Source organism: Monodelphis domestica, chromosome 4 (genome assembly GCF_027887165.1).
Source record: "Monodelphis domestica isolate mMonDom1 chromosome 4, mMonDom1.pri, whole genome shotgun sequence".
Classification (NCBI taxonomy): Eukaryota; Metazoa; Chordata; class Mammalia; order Didelphimorphia; family Didelphidae; genus Monodelphis; species Monodelphis domestica.
In genome coordinates this window covers 84,589,123-84,604,232 of record NC_077230.1, presented here as the reverse complement: position 1 = coordinate 84,604,232, position 15,110 = coordinate 84,589,123, and the positions used below count along the sequence as shown (strand labels likewise).

Sequence of the window (15,110 nt, the reverse complement as noted above, 5' to 3'; positions counted from 1 at the left end):
TGCAGAGACTTGAGGACAAAGGGTTGGTAGGTGAAAACCTAGATAGCTGGAGAAGAGAAGAAGGGCGATGGAGACTAAAAAGTCTTGGCAGAACAAGGAAGAGTCAGTGTGAGAAGAAAGTTTCCAAGACGTATAGTTTTAAATGTTTCAGGACCACTAGCATAAAAAGTACAGTTACAGCTCAAATTTCAGCTTTATCAAAATTTCTTGCCACAGCCTGGTTTCCTTTAGGCTTAGCCACATGTCTTCAAGTCCTGTGCAAGTTCACATCGACTCTAGCAAAATGTTGGGTCACAGGATTGAAGACCTGTCGTCTATCATCATAGAATCCTAGATCCTGAGGTCATCTAGACCAATTTCTTTTTTTACAGATCAGTAAACTGAGGCTACAAGAGAGGTTAAGTGATTAGCCCAAAGCCACACACAGAGAAAGCATCAGAGGAGGGATTGGTCCTAATTCCTCTCACTCCAGGGCTAGAGCCTTCTTGTTTTTCCTCCTTTGTATTCTATCACTCTCTAAAGCTCACCTGCTTTTCTCTTAAGCCTTTTGGGACTCTAGTTTCAAACACTACAACTATTTTCCTTTATGCTATTAAAACCAAATTTCAAATCCCTTAGGGAACTGTATGAGTGAATTCATGGGGTTGATCAAAGGACACTATGAGGCAAAGCAAGAAGGATTCCAGCCTGGAGGAGGCAGTCTACACAGTGCCATGACACCTCACGGACCAGATGGGGATTGTTTTGAGAAGGCAAGCAAGACCAAGCTGGAGCCAGAGAGAATTGCAGATGGAACCATGGTAAGTAAGCAGGTTACGTCCCAGTATTGCCATTCAGTGAGCCCCAACTTTTGTCGTTCATCTCTAATCAATCTATAAGAACTTATAATAGGGAATGGGGATATAGATACATCCAATAAACAGTACCTAATCACAAGTAGTTAGTTTATGGGGTGATATTCCAGTGGTGGAAACAATTATAGATCCAGACATACATACAAGAATATATAATATCTATTAGACACATATGTGGATGGATGGACATATATGTATGCATACACATAAATGCATGTGCATATGTATAGTCATGCATATATGTGTATATACATACCAGCCTTGGCAAATCTTTTCCAAGTTCAAGTGCCCAGAGGGCAAATTCCAGCTGTGTGTGAGCCCCAACATTACCAGAGAGAGCTGAGGGAGGAAGTACTTGCTTTGGGCAGCTGGACAGAGGGGTGGGGCATTCGAAAAATGGAAAAGCTCCCCAAGGGCTGGCTCTCTACATGTGCCACGTCTTCACCAACACTGATATATACACATACACTCAAACACACACATGTCTTCTTATACCCACCATCATGTACTCTTAGGATTATATTCCACTGGAATACACACACACACATCTCCTTACACCACACTCACCACCATGTACTCTTGATCCAGTGACACTGACCTGCTATTCATTCCATGAACAAAACCCTCCATTTCATGGCTCCAGGCATTTTCTCTGGCTGTCCCCTATGCCTGGAACAGTCTTCCCCCTCATCTCTACCTCCTGACCTCCCTGGCTTCCTTTATGTCCACACTAAAACCTCATCTTTTCCTAAAAGCCTTCTCCAGCCTCTCTTAATTCCAGGGTCTCCTTTCTGTTAAATATTTCCTATTTACCTTGTATGTAGTTGTTTTGTATATATTTATTTGCATGTTGCCTCTCCTATTAGATTGTAAGTTCCTTGAAAACAGGGACTGTCTTTTGTCCCTCTGTGTATCCCTTGCAGCAGTTTACAGTGTCTGGCACATAGCAGGGATTTCATAAATGTTTGATTGATACTTGCAGTATTTTTATGATATATATACATATATAAAGTTATATGTACATACATATGACATATGTGCATATATGTGCAAAGTGAGGGGTTGAAGACACTTCTACCTCCTCTTTTTTTCACATGGAGTAGAAACAAAACAGGAAATCAAGGCTATGTGAGGTCTCATTTTTTCCTGCCTTGGTCTTGGCTCCCTAACAGGAGAGGAGCAAGAAATGAATTTTCAGACATGAACAATGTGGAAATGTGTTTATTACAATACTTTTCTTTTCCTTTTTTCTTTTAAATGAGGGAGAGGAGTGAACAGAAGGGGAAAAATTATAAATGAAAAGTAGAATAAAATGAAGAGCCAGAAAACAAAACTCTCAAAAATGGCGATGGAGGATGTGACGTGGAGAAGGGAAAGGAATTGTCATTGGTTATAGAGTCTCAGTCAAGAGAGGGGCTCCCTTCCTGCTGAGAATCCTAACAGACTAAGATTAGATAGATGATGGATTCATATGGGGACATGAGTAGGGCAATAGCAAGTGATTCAGAGATGCAGTTAATATTTTGAAATCATCATACTGGGAAACCGCTGCTGGATGGTGTGGTAGATGGGGAGTTAGAATTACAGTTAAAAAGACATCAGTTCAAATCTTGCCTCCAGAATGCATTACCTCTTTGACCTTGGGCAAGTCATTTAACCACTCTGAGACACTCTGGGTCTCAGTTTTCTCATCCTTAAAATGAAGATAAAAATAGCACCTGCATGTCAAAGCTGTTATGAAGGTCAAATCATGTGCGTGTGTGTATATATATACACATATACATATCATTGTAAACCTTAAAGTGCTTATAAATGATATAAATGTTAAATGTTGTTCATTTGATTCAGTTATGTTCAACTCTTTGGGGACCCATTTAGGGTTTTCTTGTCAGAGATACTGGAGTGGTCTACTATTTCCTTCTCCAGGTCATTTGTCAGATGAGGAACCAAAGCAAACATGGTTAAATGATTTGCCCAAAGTCACACAACTTGTAAATGTCTGAGGCTGGATTTGAACCCATGAAGATGAGTCCTTCTGATTCCAAGCCAAGTGCTCTATCTATGCATCACACCACCTAGCTGCCCACAAATGTTAGCTATTATACTATAAATAATAGAGAAGGTAGATAGCTGTGTTAATCTGGTGGTCTAGCTTCTATCATCACAGCCACAGCTTAATAAACCTCCGACTCTAGAAATATAGCCTCTTCTCTACAAGGGTAGGAGAAGTGATCCAAACATTTAAAAAGGGTTGAGGCTGGAAAGAATATGAAACTTTTTCCAACTTAACTGTGAGTTCCACCAACTGTCCCATTTTTATTTGTTGAAGGCCCAGAGAAAGATAACTAATTCTAGGTTAGAGGTCTTTTTGAACCCCTTTCCCCCTCCCCAGAGTCCTGAGCACACAGTTTGTCCAAATTTCTCCTCTTTCTCTGTGTTCTTTTAGGGCAAAGTGAGCTCCCCAAAGCAGGGCTACAGTGATAGTAAAACGGCACCTGTTGGCCATATTCTCAAACCAGTAAGAGCTCAGGAATTCCTGCCGCATTGCAGCCTGAGCTAATGAACCATATTTTCATCCGTATTTCTTTTCTTTTGCATCTGACATAGAAAGAAATTGATGGGTTCTTAAAGTCTGTTCTGCATTTTCCGTGTTCCCTGCCCTGAATATGCAACTGGAATAGAATTACAGTAATAGACTATCTTTTTTTATACGTTTTATTATATGTTTGCAGGCAGGGTCCATTGATTATAAAATCCAAGTTTATTCTAAATCAAATGCAAATTAGCTTTAAAAAAGAACAGAACAATAAGTTAAATGCTACCTAATTTTCAAAATCAACAGTTAGCCTTGATTGACTACCAAGTGAGTATTTCGCTACTGAACTGAGCCATGAAAACCATCATTAGAATTTAGAATTTGAGCTAAACCCAAACTCAGCACTCAAGACTCGAGTAGATTAGTTATAAGGTCCTCGAATGTCAGACTTGGGTGGGACCTTAGAGGTCACCTAGTCACCTTGGTGTCTACCTTGCTATGAGCATCATCAACTCATTAACTATCAAGTTGTAAAGGCCTTTAGAGGCGATTAAGTCCAATCCCTTTCATTTTACGGATGAGGAAACTGAGACTTGCCCAGGCAAACAGCTAAGTATCTGATTCAGAATTTGAACTCAAGTCTTTGTGACTTCAAATCCAGTGCCCACTAAACTGTACTGCTTCACTTTCCAGAAGGCCCAAGAAGGGGAAGTAACTTTTCCAAGATGACATTGCTAGATAGTGTTAGAGGCAGAATTCAAACCAAGGTCCAAATGATTCCTAATCCGGTGCTTCTCCTTTATACTGCCTCAAGGGATTTCTGGACCAGGATGCCACAAAGGGAACCTAACATGGTATACAGGAGTAAAACAGCAAATATTTAACAACCAGCAAGGGCTGGGGATGTAAACAATGTAAATTTAATCTGCATCAGTAACATCTTTTCCATCATTTTCTTAATTCTAGACAACCAATAAAACAGTAAATCAAGTCCTGAATTTTTAGCATCTGCTGATTTCCAAGGTGTTAAACACACACTGAAAATTTAACAATTTGCTCAGCCCCTTTGAGCTGATTCTAGAACACTTCTGCTTATACCCTACCTCCATTCCCGAGTCTACAAGGACATCTCAGCTTCTTACCAATTAAGACACTCCTTTGGTTTAAATTATTGCCTTTTGATAGTCTCTGCCTATACATAAGAAAGGGAATTATCATGAGCACCTTTGGCTTTATAATTGGTTAACTGTCATTTATCATCTATCAGGGTGATAAAAGAAGAGGTCACAGTAAAGATTTTTTACAGGGCATCTTTGCTCAGGGAGGGCATCACCACAGAGTACCCTGGGTAACCAGGGGTCAGCATGAGAGCATTGAGTATGTTAGGGGTAGAGATCTATGGCCAACATTTTGTCTAAGGCTCTTCTAGCCTCAGGACAGATAGATGGCACAGTGGATAGAGCACCAGGCTTGGAATCAAGATGACTCATCTTCCCAAATTCAAATCTAGGCTCAGACACTAGCTGTGTGACCCTGAGAAAGTCACTTACACATGTTTGCTTCAGTTTCCTCATCTGTAAAATGAGCTGGGGAAGGAAACAGCAAATTACTCCATTATCTTTACCAAGAAAATCCAAAAAAAGGTCACAAAGAGTCAGATTGACTTAAACAACTGAATGACAACAAACTCCTGGCTTTGGAATTCGGGGCTTGGTCAAGGCTGGAGTTGTCATTTGTAGTTCTCCCCACTGCGGTTTCACATAAAACAGTAGAAAAGTGAAGCGGCCAATAAAATGTCCTTCTGTACCAAAATTCTTAAACTTTGTGTCTTTGGACACCTTTGGCTCTCTGGTGAAGCTGGAGGACTCCTTTTCAGAATAATGACTTGTTACTCCATTCAAAATCAAAGGGGATGCTCAATTTCAGTGAAAGGTTATTGAAAACAAAGATGGCGCTGTTTTTGGTCATCCAAGTCCATGTTAAGAAACCCAATTTTACACACCAAGTTGGATGAGCACAGGTCACACACACACACACACACACACACACCATCAGAGGCTTTAATGATAGCATGAACCAGATGAAAAATGTAACGGGGAAATATTTAGCAAATTACATTTTAAAATAGAGAATATAAAGAATGAAGCCCTCATGGGTCCTTTTATATGGAACTTATTTCTATTTGATTTGAAACTGCTGATCTGGGAAAGGGGAAGACCTCAGTTCAAATCTTACTCAAACTCTAAACGATCACCCTGGTGCAAATATCAATAATATGGAAATAGGTCTTGATCAATGACATGTAAAACCCAGTGGAATTGCTCATTGGCTATTGGAGGAGGTTGGGAGCAGGGGAGGGAAAGAACATAATTCATGGAACCATGGAAAAATATTCTAAATTAATTAATTAAATAAAAATTTCCAAATTAAAATAAATAAATAAAGTCTTCCTCAACTCTGGGTAAGTCACTTATTCTTTACCTCGGTTTTCTGTAATCTTTGAGAATAATTTTGAAGATAAAAATGAGATAATCGTTGTAATATACTTTGCAAACTTTAAACTCCCACATAAATGCTAGCTTTTAAAAATGACTTACCTTGTACCTTATCCTTCCATTGCTGATGCTTACCCTTGTCTCCTTCCACCCCCTTTCCCCCTCATTTCCACCAGGCATTTATGTTTGAGACCTCCCTCAGTTTGGCTGTCACCAAGTGGGGTCTCAAGATGTGCAACTGTTTGGATGTGAACTATTACAAATGCTGGGAAACCCTGAGGAGCCACTTCACGCCCAAGTCCAGAAACCCCACCGGCCATAAATGAGCCTGAAGAGTGGATGTTCAGGGCCTTTCTTGGAAGAATCAGGATCTCGGCATATTGTTGTCCAAGCCTTTGTCCTCTGGCCAAATCTAGGGGTAGTTGGTTAAATCGATTATCCATTCTCCCTTCTCCAAGTAAGCCATGGAGCTTAATGCAAAAGTGATTGCAAGTGCCGTTATTGTGAGCTTAATTACTCAATAAAGACTAACCTGCAGTGTGTGGAAATATCAGACCTAATGGGCAGAGTGTGGCAGGCACAGGAGGGCAGGAGGTTTGTTCTGAAGAGAGGAGTGGAAGTCTAGCAGGAATCCTTTAAGGCTGGGCAAGGGTGGAGGGGAGGACGGGAGCCATTCACAAGCCTAGGTGCACCCTCAGGAGCAGTGGTGTGCTGGGAAATATTTTATAAGCAATTCTCTAGGGGCAAAAAAACATCCACAACACACTGCAGTTTAATCAGAATTATTAACACATTCCCTGTGTCTTCCAATCTAGACAATCAACAAAAACAGAAATCAAGTTCTGACTGGTAGCATTTGTAGACTTCCAAGATACAAATACTCACCCTGAAGATTTAAGAAGTCAGTTCCTGTACAGCCCTTGCTGGGAAGTTATTCTCCCAGTGACGGATGTGAGGCCAAAGCACAAGCTGTGATCCAGGGGTCAATCCAGCCAAGGATACTTTAAATGATAGGCAAAAATCCAAAAGGAGGAGCACAACTGGTAACAGCTGGACAGGTCCCCACCAGTGGAAGACCATGATATCTTCAGACTCTTGAGAATGATGCTCAGCAAATGACACATATATAAGATCAAAGTAGAAAGAAATCAGAGCTACCAATGGAGGGGACAGCCAGGTAGCTCAGTGGATTGAGAGCCAGGCCTAGAGATGGGGGGTCCTGGGTTCAAATCTGGCCTCAGATACTTCCCAGCTGAGTGACCCTGGGCAAGTCACTTAACTCCCCTACTGCTCTTCTGGGTTCTTGGAACCAAGACCCAGTGTTGATTCTAAGGTGGAAGGTAAGGGTTTATAAAAAACCTACCAATGGACATATCTGTTAGAGCTCATCAGAAGAAGGCTAGCCATTAGGTGATCTTTTCTTTCCTGATAACCCTCCCACACGTAGGGAATCATGTTTTCACAAGGGGAACCAAGGAGTAGTGAACTATATCTGGGAAGAAAATGCCCACTCTGAAAAAATATTCTTGATATGCAGGATATCCCGAAAGTCTTTCACATTTTATTTAAGCTAATTAAAGCCATTTGATTTAAGCTAATTGAAGCTTAAAATGGCAAAAAGACTTTGGGGAAACCCTGCATAAGTATTCATTGCAAAGTTTCATTTACCTTGATTCATTCACCATTTCGTGCATGCCCATGTAAGCAATAACTATCACTGAGGGTCATTCTCTAATGAAGTCACAGGGTACCTGCTCTTGACTTCAGCCATGGTTCCAATAGAATACCACAGAAAGATTCTTTAAGAACAGCCCCTATATAGTATAAAGTGGGGTATCAGACCCCAAGCCCCAGCACTCCTAAGTGCAGTCTAAACCAAACTTAAATGTATCTGGGGGTGAAGGGGCAACTAAGTAGCTCACTGGATTGAGAACCAGGCCTATAGACAAGAGGTCCTGAGTTCAAATCTGTCCTCAGACATTTCCTAGATCTGTGACCCTCTGGACAAGTTACTTAAACCCAATAGCTTTAAGCCTAGCCTTTATCAGTCTTCTGCCTTGAAACCAATACATGGTATTGATTCCAAGATGGAAGGTAAGAGGTGGGGTTTTTTTTATGTAATTAGAAAATATTTAACAAAATATAAATGTGGCACAGAGGATAGAGTGCTGGGCCTGGACTCAAAAAAACTTCTCTTTCTTAGTTCAAATCTGGCCTCAGACACTTATTAGCTGTGTGATCTTGGGCAAGTCACTTAACCTTGTTTGCCTCAGTTTCTTCATCTGTCAGATAAATGGGAGAAGGAAATGACAAATCCCTCTAGTATCTTTGCCAAGACAACTCCAAATGGGGTCATAAGGATTTGGACAGGTCTGAAAAACAACTGAATAACAACTTAAAAATACAAGAAAGCATAGATAATGTTGCATTTAAAAGTCAATATGTGACCCTTATGTATTGATTAGTAGTCCCCATTTCTATTTAAAGTTGACCTCACTGTTGTAGAGCACCGAATTTGAAATCAAAGGACATGTGTTCCATCTTATAGAGGAGGAAGCTGAGCTCCAGAGATGTTAAGTGGCTTGCCTAGGATCATACAAATGGTAAGAATCAGAAGGATTTGAACCCAGGTCCTCAGAGTTTAGAAAGTGTCAGAATGTATTGTACTGTCCTTCATTCTGTCCTCTTCTCCATCCAGTCTTTTTTTCTTGAAGTTGAACATCCCAGGACCCCAAAGGCTCCTCCTTTGATATGACTTCACAGTTCTCCCATCATTCTGGTTGCCTCCCTTTCAGTGAGCTGGACCTTGTCAATGCTCTTTCTAAAATCTGGCCTCAGATACTTAGAGCTCAGTGATCCTGGACAAGTCACTTTAACCTCTGTTCTCTCAGTTTCCATATGTATGAAATGGGGATAATAATAGTACTTCTCTCTCAAAGTTGTTGTGAAGTAAAAATGAGAAAATTATAAAAATTTTATATTTATAATATAATTATATATTTTATTTTTATTTATTATTATTTATATATTAAATATATATTATTTATACATTATTATTGTATTTATAATATAATTATGTATAATTACAATTATATATAATAAAAAAACTTAGGACAGTGCCAGGGAACATAACAAGAGCTATATAAATATTAGCTATTATTATTATTTATATATTAAATATATATTATTTATGCATTAAATAAATATATTTATTGTATTTATAATATAATTATATATAATTACAATTATATATAATAAAAAAAACTTAGGACAGTGCCAGGGAACATAACAAGAGCTATATAAATATTAGCTATTATTATTATTAAAATGTGATACCCAGAATTGAATACAAATTTGGTATTGCCAAGTCAGGACTTTGTTCTGGATAGGATGTTTCTTTTTTTATTTTTTTAAAATCCTTATATTACATCTTCAAATTAGTTCCGGGGCAGAAGAATGGTAAAGGCTAAGCAATGGAGTATAAATGACTTGTCCAACACAGCTAGGAAAATCTGAGGTCAACTTTGAACCCAGGACTTCCTATCTCTAAGTCTGGCTCTCAATCCACTGAGCTACTTCACTGGCCCCCTGGACAAGATGTTTCTATCAATGTTACCAAAAAATAAAGAGAGCAAACATCTTATAAGTGTCTACTGAATGAAGAGCAGTATAATAGGATATTAGGGGAGAAGCTAAAATGAGCTATGACTAAGTTCTTGTTCTTGTGGAGCTTAGAATCAAGTGGAGGTAAAAGGGACATGTACACACACATGTATTACATATATGTACATATGCACACATATCTATATATTTCTGTGTGTGTACACACATACATAAACATACATTCACATGAGAGAAAGATGGTCTCAGAGTCAGGAAGACTTTCAGTCAAGTCTTGCCTCTGACACATAATGGTTATGTGATCCTCGATGCCCCAGGTAATTCTTTAAAACTCTAAGTTGAAGAGAAAGTGCCAACCTACGTGGACAGAAGGAATTAGCTTACCAATGAGTTCATTAACTGGCAACATCACCAGTCCAGTCCTCATCTCCTAACTGTGGGACACCCAAAGCTCCCTAGTCCTCCAGAAAATTCTCCCAGGCTCTAGGAGTACATTGTGAATCCAAATCCTCTCCAAAATCCCACCTATATCTTTACTCTTTTTAGTCAGCTAAAGAACACATTTAGTTCCAAGCAAAGGTTTATTGCAATGGCATGGCAACAATACAACAGCAGAACATTCCCCTATAAGCCTAAAACTTCTACTCCCTCATATGTACTTTAAGCTGGAAAAAATGGGTTTAAATAGAATTCATTTATGGCATCATACATGGGGAATGCATGTAATCAAGGCACCTCTGGGGGGTGTACATTCAGTGGATAGAGAACACAGGCAGAGAAGAACTGAGCCTCTAACACTGCAAAGCTACTGGTTTCTTCTGGTGATATCATTAAAGGAATGTTCTTTGCTAGGTCTTCTCCTTTTTGGATATTGTTTTCTCTCATGGTAGACATCAAATCTTTGCTCCAACTGGTCTTTATCTAGTTATCTTCAGGGTTATCTAATATCCTATTCAACATTTACTAGGAATACTATGATTAGTAAGCCTCTCCCTGTAGAAAAGGTATACAACATTTTCAACCATATTTCACCCCAATACATAAACCCTATGCTTCAGTGAAGGTCTTCTCGGGAGCTATAGTTAATAAGCCACCCTCCCCCCACCACCAAAGGAGGGTAGAGGTGGTACTACAACTCTCCTCAATAAGTTTTCTCATTCAGTAGAGATGAAATTCCTCAGCTGATGGCTATGAAATCCTCTCAGTTAATGACAATAAATTTTTTACTTAATCCAGATTATTTATAGAGGATAACAGATACCCAGGCATCTAACATCTACTCTTTGAAATCTTCTTCGACTTATTTTTTCCCACTGTCTCTTCAGGGTCCCTCAGTCTGTCATATGTTTTTTAGACAGAGATCCCTTATAGTTTTATGTCATTTCATTATCCCTTGGCTAGGCAAATAGTTCCAGGGATGTATTTACTCAAACTGAACCATTTTTAACCCTCTTCCATTGTTCTGTGCAAATGACAAGGGAAAGGGATGAACTAGTTGGAAAAGACTAAAAAGGCTGATGACCTTTTTTCTTTCTCTTTCCTTTTCTTCCTCCCCAGAACCCTGCCAATAAATCACACCCCTGTTTCTCTCCAATTGCATTTAAAACAAAATGTTGTGTGATGTTTAAAGAAAAATCAGAGAAGGTCTTCCAGAGAAAATGGAAAGAGAGTTGGCCTTTAAAATAGGAACAAACAGAGAAAAAGAGAAAGGAATACAATAAATAAAGAAGCAAAAATAGAAATGACCCCAAAGAGAAATCAGGCAGAGGCAAGAGAGATGGAAGCTCAACCAGCGAAGGCAAATAATTCAAAACCTTGATAATAGAAGGAAGAGGTCTGGAACCTCAATGAGAGAAGGCAAGAAAGAGGATAGAGATAGCAGATTCATTTAGAGCTGGATAAAGGTCTATAGGCTATACCATCTGCCTATCCCTGAAGGGGAAGAAGGATGCCACAGAATATAGTGGATTTAGAATCAATGGACCTAGGTTTAAATCTCTGCCATGTATGATTTTAATCATATCATCAACCCTTCTGTGTATTTGCTCCCTTCTGATTAAAAGCACAGGATTGGAAAAGATGATCTCTAAGTTTCTTCCAGTTCCAAATCTCTAATCCTATAATTCCTTAGATACAGGGAAGGCCCAAGGAGTAACTAAGACCTGTCCTTTTATGTTAGGAGTCATAGAGGGAATGAGTCCTACAGGAAGGTGGGAACTACTAGAGGGGAGGGTTATTAGATACCTCTAGAAAAGGATAGAAAATCTTCCTAAGATTGAGGAGCTTAATCACTGAGCCTGTTTTGTGCTTTGCATCAGGTTAAACACAAGCTGTGTTGTATTTAATGTCTGTTTGTCTTGGGTGCTCCAAAGGTAGCTGAAAGCTTTTTGGGTGATAACCAAATAGAACCAGTACTGAAATTCCTAGGGTTTTCATGAGTGGAGGCACAAAGCAGAGAGATTTTTATGGAAAACATGAGCGAACAACTGTTGTCTCCAAAGTTTTCCTGGGCCCAAGACAAGGAGACTGTGTGTGAGAGATTCATCAGAATCAGCAGAGGTTTTGATGCCATGTAAAATAAATTTGCCTTCACTCCCTGATTCCTATTTGCTTTGGAAATAATTTGGCCTCAGAAACAGACTAAACAGTTGCCCCATTTGTGTACTCACCTTCCAGCTCCACATTCCTGATGCTATTGAGTCTGTAAAGAAGCATCGCTACTCCTGCCACCTGTAGTTGAGTCTGCCAAGAGACCTGTGGTCCTTGCTCCTAAGCATGGCATGAAAATATGGTTATCCTCTTCCAAATTCACTTCATTCAGTAACTACTCCTTTCATTAGCTAGGCAGACTTTACACATGACTGCTCTTTGTCTCCATGGCTGAATGTATTCCAGCAAGTACTCCCTCTATGTCGTCCCTGGGGCAAGGTTGTCACCATCCCCAATAATTGGCCTGTCATCCAGTAAGTATCTCTCCCCTTGCTATACAATTGGGATCCTGCGGCCTCTCCATTCTCTGCAGATGCTTTGCCAAAGCTGCTGACATCATTACAGAAATATTAATTTAGTGCTGGCTATATGCTGTCAACTTCAGTTTTGCAGTTTCAGCAGCAAACAGGGCAGGGTGTTGTTTTCCCCCCTTGTTGGTCTTTTCTCTTAAAATGTAGGTGCATTGCCAATAGGTGATGATAGTTACCATGGGCTCATGATCCAAGATATAAGACAAAAACTGCAGATGTATCAGTTAATCAACCAACAAATATTCATTTCTTAATTAAATTTTATTATATTTTTAGTTCCAAATTCTTTCCCTTCCCCTTTTACCCATTGAAAAGACCAAAAAAATTACAAATATATATAGACAAACAAAGCACATCACATTAGCCATTCAATAAACATTTATTAAACACCTACTATTTACCAGACCCTCTTCTAGGCACTGAAGGTTCTACTACAAAGAATGAAACAATCCTTATTCACAGGAATTAAATACAAGGCAGTTGGGGGATGGGGAAGGGAGTATCAGCAACTGACTCATCTTCCTGGTTCAAATCTAGCCTTAGTTACTTAATACTAGGTAACCCCGGGAAAGTCCTTTAACCTTGTTTGCCTTAATATCCTGCTCTGCAAAATGAGCTGGAGAAAGAAATGGTAAACCACTTCTATATATTTGACAAGAAAACCCCAAATTGAGCACAAAGAATTGGACATGATGAATGCCACTAAACAAGATGTGTGTGTGTGTGTGTGTGTACATACATACACACAATCTGATCCTTTCTCTTTAGGAATCTTACATATAGATAGTTTGAAATGTTTGATGGTAACTAATACTGATTCTAAGCTTGGTATCAAAACCTTCCTGGAGTTTATGGAGCTCTCTTTGTTTCAAGCTCACTTACTATAAGTCATCTTTCAACTGCCAGCTGTGATTTCTCTCTATTTCAGTCACACACCTTCCTTCCTCCCTGTCTAAGCTGCTTTAAACTAGACAAAGAAAAGGCTTTGGTGTGTTTTTCTTTGTCCCTGATGAACTACCAATCAATCAATCAACAAGCATTTATTTTATTTTTTTTTCAAACCTTTACAATCTTTCTTAGAATTGATACTATACTAAAGTATAGGCAGAAGAGTGGTAGGCAATAGGGGTTAAGTGACTTGCACACTGCACCACTTGGAAGTGACTGAGGTCAAATTCAAACCCAAGACCTTCCATCTCCAGGCTTTACTCTCTATCCACTAAGCTACTAGCTGCCCCCTCAGCAAGTATTTATTAAAAGCTTCCTATGTGCCAGGCACTTTGTTAAGTGCTGGGGATACAAAGGAAAATCCAAAAATAGTCCTTCCCTCAAGAAGTTTCCATTTTAATAGGAAAGCCAACCTGGATCTAAATAGGTACTGCACAATCCATTCAGAGGAGAAACACTCCAAGGGGCAGGCGTTAACAGCTGGGGGAACTGGGGAAGCTCTCCTCTTGAAGAAAGTAGCTTAAGCTGAGTCGTAAAGGCACCCCAACATTCTAATAAGCTGATTTGAGAAAGGAGAGCAACTAAAACAATTTTTGGTACTTCAAAGCCCTCTCCTTTAAGGTTTCTCCCTAAAATATTTTAGCTTTCTTTTTCTCTATAAAGATAAAGCTTCTCTATGTTTGGGAAGCATTAAAAAGGTTTAAAAAAATTTTTTTAAGACTTGGGATCCTCCCAGGTACATGTTCAGTTCAGTTTTTGGTGTGAGCATTTATACCTTGGAAGTGAACAAACACTTCAGCAGGAGTCCCCAAACTACAGCCCATGGGCCACATGCAGCCCCCTGAGGCCATTTATCTGGCCCCTACCACATTTCCAGAAGGAGCACTTCTTTCATTGGTTGTCAGTAAGAGGATGTGGCTGTATCTGTGCTCCTGGAGTACTGTATGTGGCGGCATTGCTCACACACAGTACTACTTCCGGTGACATAATCCTTTTCATGGCGCCTTGTTCTAAGAGTAACTGAATGAGAACGAGGCACCATGCAAAGGATCATGTGGCTGCACAATGGAAGACGTCAGCATGGTGAGTGGTGATCTGGGGGAGGGGATTCCACCCTGTGTATCCTGCTGCCCGGTATAGTGGTGGCAGTGATGGGCCTGTGCAAGGTGTGACAGGCCATCACAGCCAGCGCTGTAGCCTCCGCTATCCCAGACAGCGTATACAGATTTGTTCATAGTTTTTTATAATCCGGCCCTCCAGTGGTCTGAGGGACAGTGAACTGGCCCCCTGTGTAAAAAGTTTGGGCACCTCTGCACAATTTGGAGTTGTTTTTATTGTTTTGTTGATTGTCTAGAATTAAAAAAATGATGGAGAATGTTTGTAATACAGATTAAGCTTTAAAGGATATGTGCAGATATTGTTGAGTTTGTTTGCTCGTTTCTGAGACCCAGTTGTAAACATTTACCAACATATCCCTCGTCTCTCCATTGTTGAATGGTTTTTCTTTTAGTTTATTCTAGTATTTTTCTGTGTTTTTCTTATAAGAAAAATGGAAAAGCCATGCTTCCTTCACTTCCCCACAAAGTGCTGCCTATTTGATGTGCATACAATGTTACTTCTCCAACAACCCTGTTAC

The 15,110-nt window shown here is 39.7% G+C and overlaps 1 protein-coding gene across 1 annotated transcript in view; it reads left to right on the top strand.

Annotated features, from left to right (window-relative positions):
- The window catches only part of HGD (homogentisate 1,2-dioxygenase), an 86,084-nt gene extending 79,651 nt beyond the window's left edge, over nucleotides 1-6,433 (top strand). The window contains exons 13-14 of the mRNA XM_001370868.5: nucleotides 619-800; nucleotides 6,062-6,433. Coding sequence (XP_001370905.4) covers nucleotides 619-800; nucleotides 6,062-6,211 — 332 coding nt within the window. The 3' untranslated portion in view covers nucleotides 6,212-6,433. The remainder of the gene's footprint in view (nucleotides 1-618; nucleotides 801-6,061) is intronic.
- The last annotated feature ends 8,677 nt before the right edge of the window (nucleotides 6,434-15,110 follow it).